Below are 24947 nucleotides of genomic sequence, written 5' to 3' on the forward strand. Positions count from 1 at the left end.
AGGCCTCTTTTCTTCTTTTGCACGTACTTTCTCTTAATTTTGTGACCTAGTCCTACTAAATTTATAAGATTAGCAAATCTCCACCTGTCCTGGAAGAGACGTGTCGCCAGCATATAGTTCATGGAGGTCTTGTGTTCAAGGTAGGACCTGAAAGACAAAGAGAGGAACTGGTTATTTCTTAAAGCTTAGCTGAAGGGGAAAATACAGAAATAAAAACATGAATCAAGCACAAGAGTGACAGGTTATTTATATACTGTTTCTAAAAATATATAGTCTCTAAAGTGACAAAGGAGGAGATAGTTGCTCGAATCATATTATAAAATACTAGAATAGCAGAAAATACAATAAAATGAAAAGAATAAAGAGGACTTAAATTAGAAAATAAAAAGAAAGAAAAGTCAGGAATTCTTGGACTAATAAAAGCTGATATACTAAATTCAGAGAATACAACTGAAAGACAAAAATAAAACCACCACCAAAAATCACGTATAGCTAGAAAAGAGGTCAAATGAAGCTGGGAATGGGAGGTGCATAAAGGGCATGAAAATGTTGACAGATTGTTTCAATCATCTTACTTCTCAAAAGCTTTCAATGGCTCCTTGATGCCAACTGCAGGAGGCATATACTTTCTCTTACAAGGTTTCAAAAGTTGGGTCATCTATACCATCAATTCATTCACCCTTTCTCCACACAGAGACCCAACGTGGGTCCTAAAGTACAGTCAGACAAGTCTCCTTATAACCCTCTCACACCACACCTCCCACTGGTCCTTTTGCCTCTGTCTGGACACCTTCTCCTCACACCCTCTCTACTTATCCATAATCTACCCTTCAAGAAGCAGCTCAAGTCCACTGTGCTGCATGAAGCCTTCCCTGATATGACTGCTCCAAGTCTACAGAGGTGCCCTTGTCCCGGCCTCCTACCTCTGCCTTCACTGTATGCCTAAGGGACTTGTCAAACGCTGCCTCATAGAGTAAAATTTCTCTTCTCGGAAAGCAGCATGATGCAGCGGGGAAAAGCAGGATCTGGAGTTAAAATACCTGAATCAAGTCCCACTGTGTGATCATGGATAAGTCACATTACTTTACTGAGGCTTATTTTCCTTATCATTACAATAGGAATAACAATGATGTGTATAAAGTACATCATAATTACAAAGAGCTATACAAATATGAGCTATTTTTATTACATGTATAAGTAATTTCTCCATCATCAGTACTGTTAACTCTCAAAGGACCGGGACCCCATCTAATATTTGTTACTCCAAAGCACCAAGCATAGTGCTAGTTACTTGTTGATACTCAATAAATATATATTAATTAAAAAGACATGTTTGTTAGCAGATAAATACATCTTTCCCACACTACATGAAAATAACTCAGTTAGTTTAAAAGTCTTGGTGTTCTCTTCCACTTTTCTCAAAGGTCCTGGGAGAGGTGGAGTGATTTACCAGGTTGGTAATTTAGGAAAAATTCAACAAGCTTCTCCCTTCTTTCTCTGGGGAGATAATCTCTCCTTAGGAAGCACATATCCTCTGGTGCTCCTACAGGGTCAGGTATTCCTGATGCACAGCTCAGACCAATCTTGCCTAAAAATGGGTATGTAAATCTGTCCAATTCTGAGGGTCAACAGAAAGTGCATTGACTTGCAGATAGATATAATCAAGTCTCCCAACCTAGACTTTATCAGTGTGGAGTACGGAAAGTGATATTTTGGCCTGCATCTATCTTAGTCTTTGTCATCTCAACTGGTTCAAAACCAAACCAGGAAAGGAAGGCATCATTACTGGACTCCCTAAGAAACCCCAACATTATCTGTGATTGGTTCCTTAGAAAAAGGTACTCAAATTAGGGTCCTGCCTCTTGAAAACTTAAGAGGATTCCACTTTCATTAATTAAAAGATATGTTGTCTAGTAATTGCAAATATTCAACCTCTTCAAAAACGTATCAAAAGATAAAAGTCTAATTTTGAAAAGCCAAGCAATATCTTTTTGTTGAATTCCTGGGTCTTTATAAGGTGTAACTAAACTACATGTATAGAATATTTTGCAAGATAAAAAGATTTCTCTATGAACAGCTGGGTTTTCAAAACAAAACAGACAAGAACTAGTTCTTTCTTTTATTCCTCTAAGTTTTGGCTCTACTTAGAACCACTAATGTCCCAACCAGAAGCCAGTCACCAGAGGAAGAAAAATGTGTTCCCCATAATGAAGTACAATCTTACTAGTAATCAGAGAAATGCAAATCAAGACCAAAATAAGATATCATATTACACTCAGTATTTTGACAAAAATTAAGAAGTTGACAGTACCACGTGTTAGAGAAGATATTGATCAACGGGATATCCTAGGCACTGCTAACAGGAGTATAAATTTATATAGTCACTTTGGAAAACAATTTAGCAATACTTTTTTTTTTAGCATTATATTTTAAAGTTGAACATTCACATATCTTAGGGCCCTAGATATATTCCAGCCCTAGATATATACCTAGGAGACACATATAAGCATATTCAGAGCACAGCAGTCTTTAACAGCAGAAGACCAGAAAGAAGTCGAATACCATCAACAAGAGAATGGGAAATTTAACAGCAGTATAAACACACAGAAGAATAAAATAAACTGAAAAAGAATGATTTCTAGCTACATGTAACAAAATGAACCTTAGTAATATAATACTGAATGAAAAAGGAAGAATACATACTGTTTTTTAGAAGAAGTTCAAAAGCAATACAAACTTATCAACAGAATTCTGTTTCTACATATGATATGATAACTGCTATAGGACCTGCCCTTTCACCATAAACAGCTAGAAAAGTGCACAAAATACATGAAACAACTGTTTCCAGACATGAAACAACTGGCAGTGCAGGACTGTGATAACTGAAAGGGGGAAATAAATAAAGGGAGCCCTCTGATTGCTCCACCTTCCCACCTAGATGCAATTCCAGACAGTGCAGAAAAAGAAGGAATTCAAGTAGAACCCAAGAGTCTCTGTGTTGAGAAGACAGAGATCAAAGTTCTAGGAAGTGCTAAAATTTTCAAAGCTATGTCCTGGAGAGGAAGAAGCTACGCATAAGAGGAAATCAAAAAAGTCATCACAAGGGACCCTTTGAGTCTTTGGGTGAATACAGATCTACTCAGGCATAGGGTGAAAGTCCACAAGGCTGTGCAAGGAGCAACTGTCAGGATAAAGAACATTAAGGAGAAAGTGTAAGCTGAATACTTTCCAGAGTTCACACAGGGCTGCCAATTGATTGAGTTCCCACCAGCCAGAATGGAGAGATCTCATTGAATATGGGGGTCATTTAATAGACACCCCAAAAGAGTCTTCAGTAGTGGAACTATCCTACACCTAAACAAAAAGCTATTCTAAACAAACCATACAAATGCTTTTAAATGAGGCTGAAAAAGATTGAGCTGATCTACAAGTAACTTAAGTGTATGGCCACAAAAAAAACTTTCGATGGGCTTTACAGAAGCAATAAAATCCGAACACAACAATACAACATTTACAATGTCCAATTAAAACATCTAATTAAAAAAAATCACTGTACATGTGAAGAAACAGGAAAAATATAACTCATTAACAAGAGGAAAATCAGTCAATAGAAACAGACTTAGAAACAATAGAGATAATAGAACCAGATTTTAAAACAGCTACTATAAACACAATATATGCACAAGAATCTAAAGGAAATCCTGAAAATAATTGTAAAAAAAGAGAAAAAGAGGATATAAAGAGAAATAGATGGGAGTTGTAAAGATGAAAAGTAAAATATCTGACATGAACATTTAATTGGATAGAATTAATAGATTTAACACTGCAGACAAAAAGATGACTAAACTGACAAACACAGAGAAACAGAAACCCATCCAAAACGAAGAAAGAAAAAGTATAAAAAAATGAACAGAGCCAGACTTATAGTACAACATCAACCAATTTAACATGTAACCAGAGTACCAAAAGGAGAGGAGGGAAATGGAAAAAAAATTTGAAGAAATAATGGCCAAAAGTTTTCCAAATTTGATGAAAACTATAAGCCCACAGACCAAGAAGCTCAACAAATCCCAAGTAGAAGAAACAAGAAGAAAGTGATACCAAGGCATACCTCATAATCACACTATTGAAAATCAGTCATAAAGAAATAATCTTAAAAGCAGGCTGATACATAAAAAGAAACAAAATTGAGTTATTTGTAGTGAGGTGGATGGACCTAGAGTCTGTCATACAGAGTGAAGTAAGTCAGAAAGAGAAAAACAAATACTGTATACTAACTGTATATACTGTATAATACTGTATATATGGAATCTAAAAAAAAAAAAAAAAAGTCGTTCTGAAGAACCTAGGGGCAGGACAGGAATAAAGATGCAGATGTAGAGAATTCACTTGAGGACACAGGGAGAAGGAACGATAAGCTGGAAAGAACTGAGAGAGTGGCACTGACATATATATACTACCAAATGTAAAACAGATAGCTAGTGGGAAGCAGCTGCATAGCACAGGGAGATCAGATCAGTGCTTTGTGACCACCTAGAGGGGTGGGATAGGGAGGGTGGGAGGGAGACACAAGAGGGAGGAGATGTGGGGATATATGTATAGCTGATTCACTTTGTTATACAGCAGAAACTAACATAACAATGTAAAGCAACTGTACTCTAATAAAGATGTTAAAAAAATTTTAAAAAGCAGGCAGAGAAAAAGAGACACATTATGCACAGAAGAACACAGAATTACTGCACACTTCTCATGAGAAAAATGCAAGTCAAAATATAACAAAACACTTTTAAAGTGTTGGGAGAAAAGTGCCAACCCAGAACTCTACAACCACTGAAAAAAATCTTTCAAAAATTGAAAGTATTGATATAAGAAAGACTTTTTCAGACAAGCAACAGTTGAGAGAATTGATTGTACTACAATAAATCCTAAAAGAAGTTTTCCAGATGGAAGAAAATGAGGCCAGATAAAAAACTGATCAACGTAAAAGAAGGAAGAACAGAGGAAATTGTAGTAAATGTGTAATTATGAGACTTTTCCTCATACTTAAATTTCCCTAAGCTGTTCAACACAAAAATAACCAATGTACTATGGGATTTATAACATATAGAAATAAAATGCAGGACAATAATAGCCCAAAGGACAGGAGGGGGAAATCGAATTATACTGGTTGTAAAATTTCTAAATTATACCTGAAATAGTATAACATTATTTTAAGGTGCACTGTGGTAAGTAAAAGATGCATATTGTCACCCTAGAGCAACCACACTTTAAAAAAAGCAAACCAAAGAGGCAAGAGAAATGAGTTAATCCAAAGCCGGCAGGGGAAAATAAAAAGGGAACAAAGGACACATTAGACAAATGGAAAACAAATAGTAATTTGGCATATCTAAACTCAACCATATCACCATGCTGTACATTAAATCCCCATAATTTATTCATCTTAAAACTGAAAGTTTGTACCCTGTGACCCATAGCTCCCATTTCCCCTGCCCCAGCCCATGGCAACCACCATTCTACTCTTTGTTTCTATGAGTTCTACTTTCTTTCTTTCTTTATTTTTTTTGCGGTATGCGGGCCTCCCACTCTTGTGGCTTCTCCCGTTGCGGAGCACAGGCTCCGGACACGCAGGCTCAGCAGCCATGGCTCACGGGCCCAGCCGCTCCATGGCATGTGGGATCTTCCCGGACCGGGGCATGAACCCGCGTCCCCTGCACCGGCAGGCGGACTCTCAACCACTGCGCCACCAGGGAAGCCCTACTTTCTTTTTTAAAAAAAGATTCCACATATGAGTGAAATCATACAATATTTGTTTTTCTCTGTCTGGTTTATTGCACTTAGCATTATCCCTGCAGGTTCATCCATGTTGCCACAGATGGCAGGACCTCCTTCTTTGACAGAAATCTACTTTAACTATAAAGACACAAGATAGATTAAAAGTAAAACAATGAAAAAAGATACAGCATGCAAACACTAGCCATAAGAAAGCTGGAGTGGATAGGGGTGAGGGGAGAAGGAACTGGATGAAGTCAGTCAAAAGATACAAGCTTCCAGTTATAAATAAGTACCAGGGATGTAATGTACAACATGATAAACAGAAGCAACATTTCTATATGTTATATATGAAAGTTAAGAGTTCTTTAGTTTTTCTTTTAGCTTTTTTCTATTTATTTAACTTTGTATCTCTATGAACTGATGGATGTTCACTAAACTTATTGTGATAATCATTTCATGATGTAAGTCAAATCATTATACTATACACCTTAAACTTAAAAAAAAAAACAACCAAAGGAAGCTAGAGTGGGTATATCATAGCAGATAAATAGACTTCTGGACAAAGAACATTATCCAGGATAAACAGGGACATTTCATAGCAATAAAGAAGTCAATTTATGAAGAAGACATAACAAATCTAATGCAGATGTACCTAATAACAGAGTTCCAAAATCCATAAAAAGCAAAACTGACAGAACCAAAAGGAGAAACTGACAAGGTCACAACTACAATGGGCGATTTCAACACCAGACTCTTGATAATTATAAAATTACTAAAAATAGAGAATATCTGAACAAAACTGTCGAATCCCTTGACCTAATGGACATTTATAGAACACATCAGCCAACAATAGCAGGATATATATATTTCAATGTACATGTTACATTGTACCAGGATAAATCAAATTCTGAACCATAAAACAAGTCTCAGTAAATTTTAAAATATTCAACTTACACGAAGTATGTTCTCAGTACAACAGAAGTAAATTGGAAATCACTGAAAGAAAAACCTCTAGAAAAACTCCCAAATATTTTAAAACTAAATGACACACTTATAAATAACCCACAGGCCAAAGACAGAATAAAAACGAAAATACAACAATCAAAATGTATGGGAAGCTGCAAAAACAGTACTTAGTAGGAAATTTATAGCTCTTAAAACACATATAGAAAAGAAGAAAGGTCTCAAATCAATGACATCAGCTTCTACCTAAAGAAACTAGGGGAAAAATATAGAGCAAATGAAGCCCACAGTAAGTTAAAAAAAGGAAATAATAAATATTAGAGGGGAAGTCAATGTACCAGAAATAGAAAAGAAAACAACGAAACTAAAAACTGGGTGTCTTAGAAGGTCAATAAAATTGATAAACCTCTAGCCAGACTGAATAGGATAAAAAGAAGAATCAAATTACCAATATCAGAAATGAGAAAAGTAACATCACTGCAGATTCTATAGATATTAAAAGGATAAGTGAATATTATGAACAATTTTATGCTTATAAATACAACATATATGAAATGGACAGATGCCTTAAAAGACACCAACTACCAAAGCTCATTCAAGTAGAAACAGATAACCTGAACAGTCCTATGTCTGTTAAAAAAATTGAAACTGAACTCCTGGTCCAGACAGCTCCATTAGTGAATTTTATCAAACATTCAAGAAATAAATAATACCAATTCTCCATAAATTCTTCCAGAAAATTGAAGATGTGAGAACACTTTCCAACTCATTCTGTGAGGCCAGAAACCAAAGACTGAAATATCTTATATATCTTATCCTCATACTAAAACCACAGACGTTATAAGAAAACTACAGATCAGTATCTCTTATGAACATAGATGTAAAAATCCAAATACAATTTCAGTAAATCAAATTCAACAATATATAAAAAAGATACCGTATCATGACCAAGTAGAGTTTATTTCAGGAATGAAATGTTGGGTTTAACGTTCAAAAATCAATGTAATTCACTATATTAACAAACCAAAAAAGAAAAACTATATGATTATGTCGAGTGATGCAGAAAAGCAACTGACAAAATCCAACAACAATTTCTGATCAAAACTCTTAGCAAAAGAGAAATAAAAGGGAACTCCCTCAATCTGATAAAGGGCATCTATGAAACACCTAAAACTAACATCATACTTAATGACAAAAGACTAATTGCTTACCCTAGGCAGGAGCCAGACTGGGATGTCTGCTCTCACTGGTCCTATTCAACACTGTGCCGGAGGTTCTTGCCAGTGTAATCACACAAGAGTAAAGAAATAAAACACATCCAGATTGGAGATGAAGAAGGAAAACTGTCTTTATTCACAGACATTTTCAACTAGGTAGAAGATCCAATGGAATCTCCAAAAACTTTCAATAACTGATAAGTGCGTTTAGCAAGATTACAGGAACATGATCAATATGGAAAAATCATTTGTACTTCTATGTACTAGCAGCAAACAATCAGAAACTGAAATTAACAAAACAAAATCATTTACAGGGACTTCCCTGGTGGCACAGTGGTTAAGACTCCATACTCCCAATGCAGGGGGCCTGGGTTCGATCCCTAGCTGGGGAACTAGATCCCACATGCGTGCCACAACTAAGACCTGGTGCAACCAAATAAATAAATAAATATTTTAAAAAATCATTTACAATAGCATCAAAACATATTAAATACTTAGGAAGAAATCTGACAAAAAAATGTAAAAGACCTGTACATTGAACACTACAAAACACTGCTGAGAGAAATTAAAGATGACCTGAATAAATGGACAGATATACCTTGTTCATGAGTTGGAAGACTCAATATTGTTAAGATGTCAATTCTCTTCAAACTGATCTAGAGAGTCAATACAATCCCAATGAAAATCCCAAGCAGGCTTTTTTGTAGAAACTGACAAACTAATTCTAAAATCCAAATGGAAAGGCAAATGACCTAGAATAGCCAAAACAACCTGGAAAAAGAACAAAGTTAGAACAAGATTTTTTATAAAGCTACAGTAATCAAGACAGTGTGGCACTGTATTGGCACAAAAACAAAAAGATCAATGGGAAAGAATAAAAAATAAAGAAATAGACCCACACAGTTTTCCACAAAAGTGAAAGACAACTCAATGGAGAGAGGGTAGTCTTTTCAAAAAATGATGCTAAAACTACTGGATATCCATCTGGAAAAAAAAAGAACTGTGATCCATATCTTATACCATATACAAAAATTAATTCAAAATGGATCAGACTTAAATGTAAAACTTAAAACTACAACATTTCTATTAAAAAAATAGAAGAAAACTTGGGATAGGCAAAGATTTCTTAGATACTAAAGCACAGTAATTAAAAGAAAAAAAGGACACATTGGACTTAATCAAAATTAAAAATTTCTCCTCTTCAAAAGACACTGTTTAAAGGATGAAAAGACAAGTAACATACTGGGGGACAAAATCTTTGCAAAGCCCACATCTGATAAAAGAATTATATCCAGAAAATATAAAGAACTCTCACAAACTAATTATAAGAAAACAAATAATCTCATTTAAAAAATGGGCAAAATATTTGCTCACCGAACAGCAAACAAGCACATGAAGACATGCTCAACATCATTAATCATTAGGAAAATGCAAATTAAACCATAATGAGATATCACTACACATCTCCTAGAGGAGCTAAAATTAAACTGACCATACCAACTGTTCGTGAGGATATGGAGGAACTGGAACTCTCATACATTTATGATAGGAATGTAAAATGGTAAACCATATGGCAGTTTCTTAAAAAGTTACACATATACAATGATATGATCCAGTCATTCCACAAGTAAGTATTTTCCCAAGAGAAATGAAAGCACATGTTCTGACAAAAATTTCTATATAGATGTTCATAGAGTCTTTGTTTACAATAACAAAAAACTGGGAACAACCTAAATATTGATCGACAGATGAAAGGATAGACAAATTCTGATATATGCCTATAACAGAATACTACTTGACAATAAAAAGAAATTAAACCATTGATACATACTGTAACATGTACGAATCAAAAAATAATCTTGCCAGGTAAAAAAGAAAAGCAAATAAGAGAACAACCAACAGAATTCTATTTATGAAATTCTAGGAAATGCAAATTCCTCTTTATTGACAGAAAGCAGATCAGTAGCTGCCTGGGGACAGGAATAGGCAGGGAAGGGAAAAGGAGGGGCAGGAGAGAGGAATTACAGAGGAGAACAAAGAAACTTTTGGTAGTGATGCATATGTTCATTGTGTTGATTGTGGTGGTAGTTTCATAGATATATACATATGTGAAAATTTATCAAATTGTACAATTTGAATGCATGCAACTTATTGTATGTCAATTATCACTCAATAAAGCTGTTAAAAATAACATTTACAATATCATCCAAAAGCATGAAATACTAAGTGATAAGTTTAACGTGTTCAAGATCTTTACACTGGAAACTACTATAAAATATTGCTAAGAGAAATCAAAGAAGACCTAAATAAATGGAGAGATATATCATGCTCATGGATTGGAAAATTCAACGTTACTGAAATATCCACTCACCCAAAATTAATCTATATGTTCAATGCAATGCCCATCCAAAGTCAGCAGACTTTTGTGTAGAAATTGACAAAGAAATTTTAAAATTTCTTTGGAAATACAAAGGACACAAAATAGTCAAAATACTTCTGAAAAAGAACAAAGTTGGAAGACTTACAACACTACCTAATTTCAAGACTTAGTATAAAGCTACAGATATTAAGACAAACATGTAGATCAGTGAAACTGAATAAAGTCTAGAAATATACATACATATATATTTCAGTTAACTTTCAATAAAGACGCCAAGTTAAATTCAATAACATAATTTCAAAAAGTGGTGCTGGAGCAAATGGACATCCATATGGAAGGAAATGGAAGTCAACCCTTACCTCACACCATACATAAAAATTAAATCAATACATATCATAGACCTAAATATAAAAGCCAAAATTACAAAACTTCTAGAAGAAAACAAAAGAGAAAAAGCTTTGTGAAGTTGGCATTGGTAAAGATTTCTTTTCTAAGTTTTCTTAGAAAACACGAAATGCATAAACCTTAAAAAAATATTGGCCAATTGGACTTCATTGAAATTTAAAACTTCTGTTCTTTGAAAGCCACTGTTATAAAAAAGAAAAAGCTAGCCACAGACTTTGAGAAAATATTTATGATGTAAATATCTGGGAAAGGACTTGTATCAAGAGCCTTTTATAACACAATAATAAAAAGATAAAAATCTTAAAATTTAAAATGGAAAAAAGAAGATACATAAATGGCCCATAGCACATGAATGCTCAATATCATTATTAATCAGAGAACAGTAAATTAAAACTACAGAGAAACACTACACACACACTAGAATGCCTAAAATTAAAAAGCCTGACAACACCAAGTGTTGGCAAGGATGGAAAGGCAAATGGAACTCTCATTCATCATTGGCAAAATGTAAAATGGTTCTATCTCTTATCCCTTTTCATACGACCCACCTATTCCACCCCTAGGTATTTATCCAAGAAAAATAAAATCATATATCCACACAGAGACTTGTACATAAATGTTCATAATAGCAGCTTTCTTCAGAACAGCCCAAAACTGGACACAATCCAAATATTCCACACAGGTGAATGGATAAACAAATTGTGCTATATTCATACAATGAAATAGTACATAACAATAGTCAGGAATGAACTACTACTGTTTCACACAACAACACGGATAATTCTCAAAAACATTATGCCAAACAAAAGAATCCAGACATCAAAAAATATATAATGTATGATTCTATTATATAAAATTCTAGAAAAACTATAGTGATATAAAGCAAGTCAGTAGATGTTTGAGGCTCACAGTAATGGGGGGACTCACAGTGAAGGGGCATGAGAGGACATCTGGAGGTAATGGAATGTTCTATATCTTAATTGTGGTGATTAAACTGATGTCTGTATTTGTCAAAATTCATCATCAAACTTAAAATGGATGCTGCTGCATGTAAACTTGATCTCAAAGATGATTAAAAATAAGTAATTTATTGTTTAAGCACACATATAGATGATAAACCAATTTTTTTTTTTTCAAATCAAGGTAATGATAATCACAAAATTTAGGACAGTGTCTAACCCTGGGTTAGGGGGCAGTTAGGAAGAAGGAAGGGAACTAGAAAAAAGGGAGGAATAATGCAGGGTTGGGTAATATTCATACTGTCATAAATAAATAAACAAAAAAATGTAAGAAAGGCACCATGTGGAGAGCAGTGATGATACTGTGTCACAATTAATCCAATTCTCTTGACCTGAAGTACAGATTTAAAAAAAAAGGTAGTCACCTCACCCATATATTTCCCATGTCTCTGATGTAGGGAATATGCGAATAAATCCACCTCTCCGATCATTCTCTTCCTTCACCCTCCGTAAAACTTTGATCTACACGGAGGAAGAGAAAATAAAATAAAATGAGTACCTATTTTAAAAACTGTAATCCATGTGGTAATAGGACAGAGGAAGAGAGTTATGAACCGAGAATACAAAAGAAGCATGAAGGAAGAAATTAATTCCATTTAAGATGCTGTTTTTTTGAGAAGCTATTTCTCCCATGTTCAGTATAAGATATGAGTTGGTCATGAATATTACGAATCACTCACTAATTTTCACTGAAGCCTATGTTAACCCGTAAAGGCCTGAAATAGAGTTATCTTTACCTCCTCCATTGACAGACCAAGCACAGAACCACCTAACTTCGCCGGCACCTTCTCCCGTGCTGAGCCCACAAGGTTTTTCATTTCCGCGTCACTGGCAGAGAGTGGACGGCAACGCTAAGGAGAAGAAAAAAGAAAAACAAAAATATCTTTTCATCACCTTTCTTCATTTCCCTCTAGTCAGTCCCTCAACACCATTATGTTTCATAACATGTATAAGCTCAAATCCAAAGCCCATTTTCTGTAATTGATCTCTTAGCCTGAAACCCTGGGAAATAGATGAAAGCCAGTAAACTCAAAGAAAAGAAGAGAAAATAGAATAGTAGGAAAACACTATGGGTTAAGAGAGATACAAATTAAAAAAAGAAAGAAAGATGTCCACGTGGCTTTGTAAGCTAGTAACTTATTCCTAATCTTGGTTTTAGAATACATTTAATAGTTTGAAAGATATGGGAAAAAAATCTGAAAATAACCTCAACATAAGATTAAATATGTATTTATTTCAGTAAGTAACTATATTCTTTTCAGCACTGGGGAAGTAAAGTTAGGAAAAGTAAGACATAAAACAGAAAAACACAATGAAGACCCGACGCAGCCAAAAAATAAAAATAAATAAATAAATAAAATTAAAAAAAAAAAAGACCGAGAAACAGGAGCAATCTATTATGTCACAGATGAAAAAGTTGGACAGTGGGATGTTTTAGAACTTGAGGGGGAAATATTAGGATGAAAGTTATCAGTGACACAGAAGAGAGCTGTGAGCAAAAGGCTACAACTTGAGAAACACTGTAGTTGCTAGACTACAAGACACTGGATCTAGGATGACTGCCTTGGGTACTCCAAGGAGGCAGCCAAGTGGGTCATGTTCCTTATGGATCCCCAAAGATGATCTGGCTACTTCAGCTTCTGAATGATGATCAGGAAGGCTGTTGGAGAACAAAACTTTTAAGAGATTTTGATGTTATGAGAGCAGAGAAATACAAAGGTAACAAAGGAAATCAAATAGTATGAAGCATGAAGACACACTATTATTGAAAAAGATGACTGAAAAAATAAGGCAAATAAATCTGCCAACTACAAAGAATAAGGAATAATCCAAGAAATGGGGGTATAATTTGTCTCTCTAGAGTCCTGGAAGTAACTCTGACCAGACAGAAGAAGTCCTACCATCAGGAACCATTGTTTATTTTTCTTTTTGTATACACAGTCTATGGAAAGGCTTTTTGACAACTAACTTTTGACATTTTCAGCAATACTCATTGTTATGGACTAAATGTTTGTGTTGCCCCAAAATTCCTACGTTGAAGCCCTAACCCCCACAATGTGACAGTATGTGGAGATGGGGCTTTTGGGAAGTAATAAGAGTCAGATGAGGACATGAGGGTGAGGCCCTGGTCTGATGGGATTAATAGCCTTTAAAGAAGAGCCACCAGGTTTCCCTGGTGGTGCAGTGGTTAAGAATCCGCCTGCCAAGGCAGGGGATGCAGGTTCGAGCCCTGGTCTGGGAAGATCCCCCATGCTGTGGAGCAACTAAGCCCATGCGCCACAATTACTGAGCCTGTGCCCTAGAACCCGCGAGCCACAACTACTGAGCCCACATGCCGCAACTACTGAAGCCCACTGGCCTAGAGCCCATGCTCCACAACAAGAGAAGCCACTGCCCTGAGAAGACTGTGCACTGCAACAGAGTAGCCCCCGCTCGCCACAACTAGAGAAAGACTGCGTGCAGCAACGAAGACCAAACGCAGCCAAAAATAAATAAATTAATTTAAAAAAAAAAAAAAGAAGAGCCACCAGAGAGCTTGTTCTCTCTCTCTTTCTCTCTGCCTGAGCAAGCACAAGGAGGTCATGTGAGCACACAGCAAGATGGTGACCACCTACAAGCCAAAAGAAGAGGCCTCAGAACAAAACCTACCTTGCCAGCACCTTGATCTTGGATTTCCCAGCCTCCAGAGCTGTGAGAAATAAGTTTCTGTGGTTTAAGTCACCCAGTCTATGGTATTTTGTTATGGCTGCCCATGCAGACTAATGCACACCTGTACATAAACAACCATGAATGGCTTTACCTTTGGACACAAGGGAGACCAATATATACTAATCTTCAAAGTTAGCATGGAGTTATAAAACACAGATTTTCTGATAGGAAACTCCATGGAAGAAAAACCACGAAATGAGCAGATACAAGCACCAAGTGAAGGTAGGAACTTTTATCTCTTTAACTTTTCCTGTGGTATCTTCAGCATCTAGAACAGTACTTGGGATGGAGTAGGAGATCAATAAATGTTTTTTGAACAAATAAGTAAATGAATAATGTGCTGACACATAGATCAACCATGGTTAGAATTAAACTTTGCAGAGGATTTTGGGAAAAAATTTAACTCCCTTCTGATCTCTGGAAATACATTATACAGCACATGTTGGAAATACAGCACATGTTGGAAATCTTAAGATTTAAGAAGGGAATCAATATAAGTAATAGAATCATTTAAAAAAATTTTTAAAGTGTGACTTCTTATTTAGCATATAACTTGGAAAAGCCAAAATATTAAATGGATGTTTTGAGGACTTCTGTCATCTTCACACACTACTTATTGTTTGCTAAAAAGACTTATCTACCTCACATGTGACAGCATGGCTTTGATCAGAAAGCCACTGGCAGTAAATCCTCCAAAGTCAAGCTGCCTTATCACTTCACACTATTTAAGAATATCTTGAAGTCCTCTGAAATTGTGAAAGAAGACAATATGAAGTAAGCATTCATTTTAATGATGTAATAAAAATAAAGATTAAGCATCTTAGAATAGAAAGAATGTTATTTTAAGATGCTGATTAACTGTATTACCAGGTTAATAAGAAAAACTATTTTAAGAAATAGTTATTACCTATAGGAATAGTTTTAAGGAATGGTCATATTTATAAGAACATGGATCAAGTCACTACTGAATAACATCTAATGAGCACATCCAATTTTTAAAAAATTATTTTCCTTTTTTTTGTCCTTTTGTTTTGTTTTTGTTGGTTCAGTCTCTTATCTGTTTTTTCATTGTTAGGGGTTTTTTCTGTTTGCTTATTTATTGTTTACTTTTCGTTATCTTTTTAACTTTTTTTTTTTTTTTTTTTTTGCTTTTCTAGGACCTAATTTTCATCTTTGTGGAACTGCTTCATGATATTCCTGGCTTCCAGAGATTGAGACTATTATAATGATGTTGCAATCTTCCTCTATTCATCTAAACCTGCTCCCCCAAACAATGAATTAGCTCTCCAAAACTCTCCCAGTCATTTTTAAAGAGTTGTCTCCTACATACATTCACAACCACTCTTTTGTTACTCACAGTCCACAGTCCTAACTCTAGCCACTGTGTGCCTACATGAGGGCTATTTGGGTGGGGTGGGTAGGAGTTTAAGAGGTGCTGCTGGCTGGGGCTTTTGGGAGGTTAGAAAAGGAAGGGGTAATGGTGCTTGTTAGATGAATGCTTCAGCTGTTAACTCCCATAAACCGACTGTTTTATTCTTTTATTGCCACAAATACCACCAGAGCGCAAAGAAAAGGTCAATGCTACTCCAAAAGAGAAAAAAAAAAATGTGGCTAGAAACTCCTTTAATCTCTTCACCTATTTACTTCAATGTCAACTATTAAGAAGGCTGAGAGGGAGAAAAATAGGAAAAGTTGTAGCTCTCGAAGTCTAGGTATCTCAAATGCCTCTCTAAAATCCACCCAGGTTTCCTGTGTCTTTGGGGAAGCCAGTGGAAAATAATCAGACTAGAAAGTCAAAAATATTTTGCCAATCTCAGCTTTTCAATAAATTTGAGACGAGAGAATTTTTTAAATCTACATAATATCTGCTGTACTGGTTTATACAGGAATGTATTTATACAGGAACAACAAAGCATTACTATCCTAGACCACTGGTTGAAACCTACCAATATTTATTAATGAAATGAACTCTTAACAAATGAATTATAGACACAGATGAGAGAAAAAGCAGAGGGAAAAGGGGAGAAGATGGTATAATAATTAAAAAAAAAAAAGAAAAAAACCAGAAATGCTTATGAGTGCCAAGGAGATACTTGGAAATTAAAAGCAAAGCAAAAGAAAAAAAGGAATCAGAATGATTTGAAAGGCCATCAGGACTGTCAAGAGCAAAGCAGTTCAAATACAAGCCATTCTGTGGTTTTGACTTTGGGCACATCAGCTCAGCTATGTTCTCTGGGTAGTGGATAGAATACATCCACATACTCCAATGGATTGACTAAATACACTAAGGAAATAAAGCTCCTCTAAACTTAAAGGGAACCATTGCCCCTGGCTAGTTACACAAGATTTAAACTACTGGGTTCTCAGATAGACTTTAAACTGTCTCAGTAAAAATTCTACCATGCAACATGCATCAAAGTTGTTAAATTATAATTAGTACAACGTAGGACTCAGAAATATACCCAGAGAAGAAACCAATATGCATCTAACCTTCATTGCTAGGGAAGAACTGGCTGAGAATGTGAAATTATTGAGACAGGGAATCACCTGCCCCCACTCACAGCAGTAAGAAACAGGTGTTGAATCAGAAAAATGGTTCTCACCCTAAAGAAAGCTGGCAAGTACCAGTAAGGAGAACTGGACAAGAGGTAGAATATGAAAAAAAACGGTGAGGTATCCTCAAAGATATCAAAATTGAGGGGCAAAAAAAAATCTGCTTGACAGAGAACACATACAAAGAATAAAAAGCCTCCCAATGCAACTTTACAAAGTTTAGAATTCTGTGTTAAAAATACATGGACTAGAAATAGCTCAATTTATATGTGATGCATCTTGCCACTCAGAAAATAAAAAGTCAAGTTTAAAAAGCAAAATGAATCAGTTCTATCAAACAAAAGAAAATGAACAAAAAAACCACATATGAATAAATCTGGGTGGAAACAGACCAAAAATGGCTAATAGAGAAGGCTTACATATAATGATAACCGGCTTACATATAATGATACTACTTTGAAATTAGGGGAAAAAAAAAAAGCAAGTAAGTAGGTTTGTGTTACAGTAAAAAAAGATATGCAGCATCTGAAAATCTGTACTAAATGTAAGTCAGCAGGTCTGAGAGACATGCATCTTGCTATTAACAGAACTGGCTTTAAAAACAAAAAAATTTACCAAAACCACTTACAATTATGTTTGAAAAATCATGAAGAACTAAGGAGGTACCAGAGGATTAGGAAAAAAAAAAAAAATGAGACACCAATCTTCAAAAATTTAAGAAGTATGCTTCTGGCGATTACCGCCTGGTGAGTCTAACTTGAATCCCTAGTAAAATAATGGAACAAATATTAAAAGAAAAAAATCCATAAACATTTAGAGTTTAATGGGCTCATAAAGAATAGTAGTACAGAGACTGCTTATTTATTTTAAAATATGCTTTATAATTTTGATATTTAGGACAAAATAACAAAAAGGGGGAATAGAGCAAATATATTTAATGTCTTTGGATTTTAGAGAAGCATTTGTGAAAACTTCATATAGTTTTTATTTTAAATTATATTTCCAATCAGGACTTAGCATCATGATATAATAAATAAAATATACCAACAAAAGCTGAACACAGTTAAAAGATGCAACTGTAGGATAAGATAAGAAGCAGTGGATCAAGTTGGGAAGTGATCAGGTACTGATTAAGCATTATTTAGAATCTGTATTGATGTCTGGGAGGATGAATAATTAATTAATTATTTATTTAATTGGGTTGATTTGCATTTGTTGATGACAGTAAATGTGAAAAGACATGACTATAGATAAATGAATATCAAAATAACACCAGATACTGACAATGCAAAAAGGGAAATCAAAACAGTACTCAAGGGCTTCTCTGGTGGCACAGTGGTTGAGAGTCCGCCTGCCGCTGCAGGGGACACGGGTTCGTGCCCCGGTCAGGGAGGATCCCACATGCCGCGGAGCTGCTGGGCCCATGAGCCATGGCCGCTAAGCCTGCGCATCCAGAGCCTGTGCTCCGCAACGGGAGAGGCCACAACAGTGAGGGGCCCGCGTACCGCAAACAAAACAAAACAAAACAAAACAAAAAACAAAAAACAGTACTCAAAAGTATGAAGGAGACTAAATCTTCTGAGGGTAAACTATGTGTCCAAAAGTATCCCCAATATTTTACCTACTTTTGATCATTCCTTTCTCAGCATAACTCCATGTACGTATTACTATCCTCATTTGACAGATGTGGGAAGTGAGCCTGAGACGTAAGGGAACATGCCCAAGGTCTAACAGTTACTGGCAGAGTTCAAATTTGAACCCAGGTCTATCTGACTTCAAAGTCCTCATTCTTCCCACAAAACCATATCACCTGCTTGAACACTGAAATGTAATTTCTGGGGCGTGAAAAATGTTGAACCATAGGTATTCAAGGGAAGGGAGAAATGTAGAAAGAGAATCATCAGACAACAAGCAAAAAACTGTGACTTCACAATCTGACACCACCAGAAAAAGAAAAGCTTACACGGTCTAAATGGCCTGAGCAGAAAGTTTCTTCTCTTTTCTCACTTAGCTCTGATGAAACTACTGTGGATTTGAGAGTGCTTCATTAATAGAAAGATAGGGACAAGGTAGAACATTGCAAAGGACAGTAAGAGTCGAAGAATTCAATATGTTTAAGGTTGGCTGAATAAAGCCAGAAAGACTTTGTGTCATGTGAGCAGTGTTGAAATAAATAACCACTAAAGAGAGGCCTTGCTCGTCCACAGGTTATTCGCAACTTATGGCAATTCAAGCAATGGAGCTAGGTGGAATAGAATTAAAATGAGTAATGGGACATTAAGATTAGATTTCCACGTCAAAGACACTTCTTTGGAGTCAAATTCAGAAGGCTATGAAACAGTACTTTAATGTTCTCCTTAAATAGGTTAGGTCAAGAGATATTTAGAGTGCAAGCTCTTTGAAGTCAACAGCCTTGGTTTTTGTTTGCCACAGAGAGCAGCTTGCACACTTAGGTACCTGCTGAATACAAAACACTATTACAGAGTTTTGAATTCTACCAACTAAACAACAAAACTTGTGTTACAAAACCATACTAATCAGTTACCAAATACTAGACAACACAGCCAGTGAGTCTTTTTTTCATTTCTTTGATTCATATAAACCATGTAAATCACTTTATCAAAAACAGTAGCTAAGAAAGTTATAATTCCAGCTTCCAGCTTACCAGAAACACTATCTACAAATGCCAAAATAAATATACTGGGGCTTTTTACTAAAGAACTAATAATTGCAAGTGACACACTTATAAATGAGAACATCTACATCACTCATATCAAAGCATCAAATCCTAACACTTCAAAAGATGTTAAAAAAAATCTGCACAGAAGAAAGCGACAGTTTATTTCACATACTGCTAACAAGAATAGAAAGAGGACAAATGCTGATCATTAAGAGACTGAGATAACATATTTTGTCTTTATTTTAAACGTAGCATCTGAGACACCAAATATGGCAGAGTTTCTAAGATTCATAAAACTGCAAATTACTACATATAAGAAAAGTCATCTGTTAAAAAACTCAAACACAGCCCAATACCCAATGTGAAAACATTTCCAATATTAAGCTACCGACAAGGGTATGTTTCATAAGATGTCTGCACAAATGAAAGGTTACTTGTGCACTATGATATTTCTTTCCTGGAATATTTTGGTCAGAACAATAGATATGCCTCTAAACTCTGTTCATCATTTAAATTCAACTGCCTCTATCACAGCATAATCACCATCAGAAAAAGAGGATTCATAAATTCCTGCAACCTCTACTCTTATATACTACATCCAAAAAGATCTCTGTGCATTCACTTTCACTTATTCTATTTTACATTATTAAACTGTTCAAAAAGCAGGTGCATGAAATATGTACTGTGAAACAGTGAAGCTAAATGGCTTTTCATTTGGGGAATGGAGATAAAACTTTGAATGAAATCTCCAAACGATCCAGAACTTACCTGTTTGGTGCTTGAGGACTGAAACTGTGCAGATACTGGACGCTATAAAAGACAGAAAAATGGAATAAAGCCTTATCTTTTCCTAACATGCCTGTATTTTCCAACTCCTACATCTATGGTGACAAAAATAATCTTCAAGCAGACAGCAAAAGCCAAAGCCCTACATTTTGCTCTTAAAAGATTAGAGCATTTATTATCGTTCACACTGCATTCTCCTGCGGTATAACCATTCCAGTTTCACCTTCTCACCACTGAGAACTCAATCCTACTGTCACGTACTGAAGATCCTGAAGTTAACTATTCTACCTGATAAAATGGTCTCACACAGTACATGTAATCTATAGCTTCTTTAGCCTTTAAGTAAGTGTCCTGTGGACTGCTCATGGATGAAGTCATGCCATTACCCACCAGTATGCAGAACAAACAGTGAATAGAGTCTCCACTACGTGCAAAGAGTCACCAGTAAAAGCTGACAGGCAAGCTAAGAAAAGGGATCAATTCATCCAAGATTGACATACAGCTACTCCTAGAGTGGAACTTGCAGAAACTGTCAATGATGCACAGAAACATTCGTAATCCTTTATACACAGTCCTGTGGCTCTTGCCACAGATACTGCAGAAAACAATTTGCAAAGGAACGCGATTGCCTAAATTCAGTTTTCCTAGTACGCCTAGGTTAACGCTCTACCAGCTTGGTGCTTTGTGACCACTCAGAGGGGTGGGATAGGGAGGGTGGGAGAGAGACGCAAGAGGGAGGAGATATGGGGATACATGTATATGTATAGCTGATTCACTGTTATAAAGCAGAAACTAAGACACCTTTGTAAAGCAATTTAAAAAAAAAATTAAAGAAAACCCTTTGATCTGTGATGTACTGATCAAGTACAACCCTGTTGCCTGGTTTCACTTCTAATCTAAGATAATATCCCTTAAAATATAGTTCACCCTGTTCCACACCACAGCACTAATGCTAATAGGGAATAATTCTAAGGCAAGAGGTCACAGGCAACCAATAAACTGAATCCAGCTCAAGGACATGCTATGTTTCATCTGCAAAGTATTAGTTTTTAAACTGAACTCTTGTTGCCAGTATTTTAAAATAAGATTTCTGATTTCTCTTGACAGTAGGAAGATCTAACAACACTTGGCCCACACTCACGCATGGCAATGATCAGCCAGAGCACGTAAGTAAAAGAGCTGCCCTTTTGCTAGGAAGCATGCACTGCCCAGTTTACTGCAGTCACAGCACTCTTAGATGTCTCACACCTGGCCCTAGTTACCCTTTCACATTGTCTCTCTGAAGCCCCTAGAGGCATCTGAGTTTGTAAACCCTGTTCTAATGAAAAGTTATGTGAATAAATAATGGTACATAAGCTTAGCAAACAGAAGTAGCAGTAATCTACACGGGACCAGCGAGCAAAAGGAAGAGAAGTGGGAGGAAAAAAGGGAGAGGTGGAGGGCTAAAGTGGCGGTAGGGGGAACATAGGAGGGGCGAAGTAAGGGAAAGGGGAGGGACAGGGAGAAGCAGCAGCTGTTTCTGCCCTCAAAGAGCTTACAGTCTAGCAGAGGAGTACTGGACAATTTAAAGGCAACAAGTCAACGAATGCAAAACAATGCAATAAAGAACCAGTAAATAATGATGCAATGAAAAGAAAAGGTCATGACAGAGTGGAATGGATTTAATAAGAAACGATCTCCAAACTTCTGAGCAGGTGAGGTAATCAATCCAGATGGGAAGACAGGAGGAAAGTGGACCTTCTGGATAGGAAGAAACGCTAGAGGCAAAGAAACACAAGTGGAAACTAGCCAGGTCTAGATGGGCGGGGACTGATCAGATGATGGAATAGGTAGGCAGAATGATGAGCTGATTGGTTTAACTGGAACAAAAATGCAGAGTACACAGACTGGCGCCACACTGGGTCAGGTGATGTTTCAGACACCCATGCACAGTTTTCTGCAGGCATTTATCTCATTTAACTTCAATCTACACCTCATGATCATTGAGGGTCCCTGTGAAGAGACTCACATGTAGAGAAGATACTATTTCAACTGAGCATCTTCTCTGCGAAGCTAGTCTGAAGATCAAAAAGAATGCAGCAGGGCTTCCCTGGTGGAGCAGTGGTTAAGAATCCGCCTGCCAAGGCAGGGGACACGGGTTCGAGCCCTGGCCCGGGAAGATCCCACATGCCTCAGAGCAACTAAGCCCGTGAGCCACAGCTACTGAGCCTGCACTCTAGAGCCCACGAGCCGTAACTACTGAAGTCTGCGAGCCACAACTACTGAAGCCTACGTGCCTAGAGCCCGTACTATGCAACAAGAGAAGCCACCACAATGAGAAGCCTGCACACCCCCACGAAGAGTAGCCCCCACTCACTGCGACTAGAGAAAGCCCACACACAGCAACAAAGACCCAAGCAGCGAAAAATAAATAAATTAATTAAAAAAAAAAAAAGAATACAACAGAGTAATGATGAGGAATTTGTAGATTCCCTCTCTGTGCCTCGTTTATGAGCATATCAATTTGAGAAAACAGAAAGTGATTTTTAAAAAGAGAGAAAAAGAAAAAAGGAAAAGACAATGAAAAAAGAAGCCAAAAGAAAAGAAAGAAAAAAGCAGAGAGTAAGTTGGTTTGAAAGCATTAAAAGCATAAGCTATTAGCTGTGGCTGAATATAACTGCCTCCTGTCTAGAATGGTCCCCCAATTCTCCGGCTGTAAGTGACCTTATAATCATAGCGCTTCTGCTCACTCCTTGACAACAGCTGCCACTTTGCAATAAGCTTCCTTGGGGCTTCCTGTTGCTGAATTTGCTTACCTGAGGTTTCTGGAAAGGGTTTCGCCTGGAAGACTCAAAGGTGGGATAAATTGGCCGGGTTGAGGCCCGCTGGGCAGGATCTTGACATACAAACCCTGAATGGGGAATGGGAAATATTAAAGCCTGCCATTTTCTAAGAAATTAGCAGATTTAGCTGCACCTTTCCTTTAGATGGACAAACTCAGTTTCACTGTCATAAACGTTACAGAGATCCATCCTCAGGAGGTTTAGGCATGACTCTCCCATACACATACTCCACTTGAACTTCGAACCACCACAACTGCAGCAAACAAGTAAGGAATATATGCAGATAAACCAACCTTCCTCGGGGAGTTGGGGGGCTGAAATGTGATACTGATGGAAGAAGAGATGTAGACTTCTGATGAACTTCAGAGTAAAAGTGCAAACCACCACTTAAAAACACACAGTGGTTAATAAAGACAAGTTATTTCAAAGTGGCTTCCTGGATGGTGACTGGAAAATAATGTTGTTTACCAGGAGAACCCAGAAGCAAGTGAGGGGTCTTGTCCTGTTATAGGATCCACTTCTGGAACTGCTAAAGGTGGTCTATTGGCAGCTTCCAAAATGGGCTTTGTAGATTACCCATTGCTTAAGAAATTAAGCTTCGGCCAATTTCACTTATTTCCTAAAAGGAAGCAAATTCTCATCTAAGGAGAACACGGTAGCAAAGTTTTACAGCATTTGCTGGTACACCAAGTGTCAGTTCATTTCAAGTGTATTTTATCATGTCTTTTTAGAGTACTTAAGACAACAACAACTCCAAACCCAAAACATACCCACCTGGCTGCCCATCTCCATCTCAAAGTTCTGGCTTATCTACTCAGAAAGGGATTGCTTCCTTGGCTGCTTCAGTTACAACCACTACAGAAGAGCGCCGACACCAGTAGAGACTGCCTAGCAGAAACACAGCCAGTCTCCTTCGTAACAAAGCCTCTTCAGTGGGTTTCACTATCTCAGCTCAGAGAAAAATATATTTTCTCCAGATCTTTGCTTAATTCTCTTCCTCAGCTCCTAATTCCTGTGCCCCAGGAATTAGGTCTCAGCCCTAGTTGTGGTTCAGCCTCAGGGCAGGATGGAGCCAGGGGGAATAGAAACATATAAACACTTCCCTGAAAATATCATTTTTTAGTACAAAACATTTAGCATGGCTGAGAAACTGCCAGTTGGCAACACCTACAGAACCTGACAAAATGGATGCACTGCTTAACTTTTATATGAGTTTTCAGAAAACACTACTACTCACCTACAACAGTGAACATATCTGAAATCATACTGGCTTTAATCTTTAGGTCCAGAGGTGCATCACTAACAGAACAAAGAAAGAAAAGAGCAATCAATAATTTTATAGGTTAACAGAATAGCTGCCCCTAATAGGCCTTAATACAGCAAAGCTACCAAATGTCAATGAGGAGATACACATAAAGCACATCAAATGCATGGGGGAAAAAAAAAACATCTGGGCAAAAATTCTAGAAATAAAAGCCTGGCATCAAACTCATCCTCTGCAAGGCAGGCCCAGATCTAAGGCGCTTATCCCCTGACATGCAATCTTTTTATTCCAGAAGGTATTGTGCAATTCAAACTTTGCACAGGTCATAACACTGCTTCACTATCACTGTGGATTTGAGAGGTTCAGATTTTTAATAT

General features: G+C 36.7%; 1 protein-coding gene across 16 annotated transcripts in view; it reads right to left on the reverse strand.

Annotated features, from left to right (window-relative positions):
- The window catches only part of TTLL5 (tubulin tyrosine ligase like 5), a 306516-nt gene that overhangs the window by 208353 nt on the left and 73216 nt on the right, over positions 1–24947 (reverse strand). For 12 of the 16 annotated variants that reach the window (XM_067729894.1, XM_067729928.1, XM_067729906.1 and 9 more), the window contains 6 exons: positions 24544–24605; positions 23280–23374; positions 20467–20508; positions 12494–12607; positions 12127–12218; positions 85–147 (listed from right to left, as the gene is read on the reverse strand). In XM_067729894.1, coding sequence (XP_067585995.1) covers positions 85–147; positions 12127–12218; positions 12494–12607; positions 20467–20508; positions 23280–23374; positions 24544–24605 — 468 coding nt within the window. The remainder of the gene's footprint in view (positions 1–84; positions 148–12126; positions 12219–12493; positions 12608–20466; positions 20509–23279; positions 23375–24543; positions 24606–24947) is intronic. The other 4 variants (XM_067729939.1, XM_067729917.1, XM_067729985.1 and 1 more) reach the window with 1 other exon arrangement.

The sequence above is a fragment of the Pseudorca crassidens genome, chromosome 1, assembly GCF_039906515.1.
Source record: "Pseudorca crassidens isolate mPseCra1 chromosome 1, mPseCra1.hap1, whole genome shotgun sequence".
Taxonomy (NCBI): Eukaryota; Metazoa; Chordata; class Mammalia; order Artiodactyla; family Delphinidae; genus Pseudorca; species Pseudorca crassidens.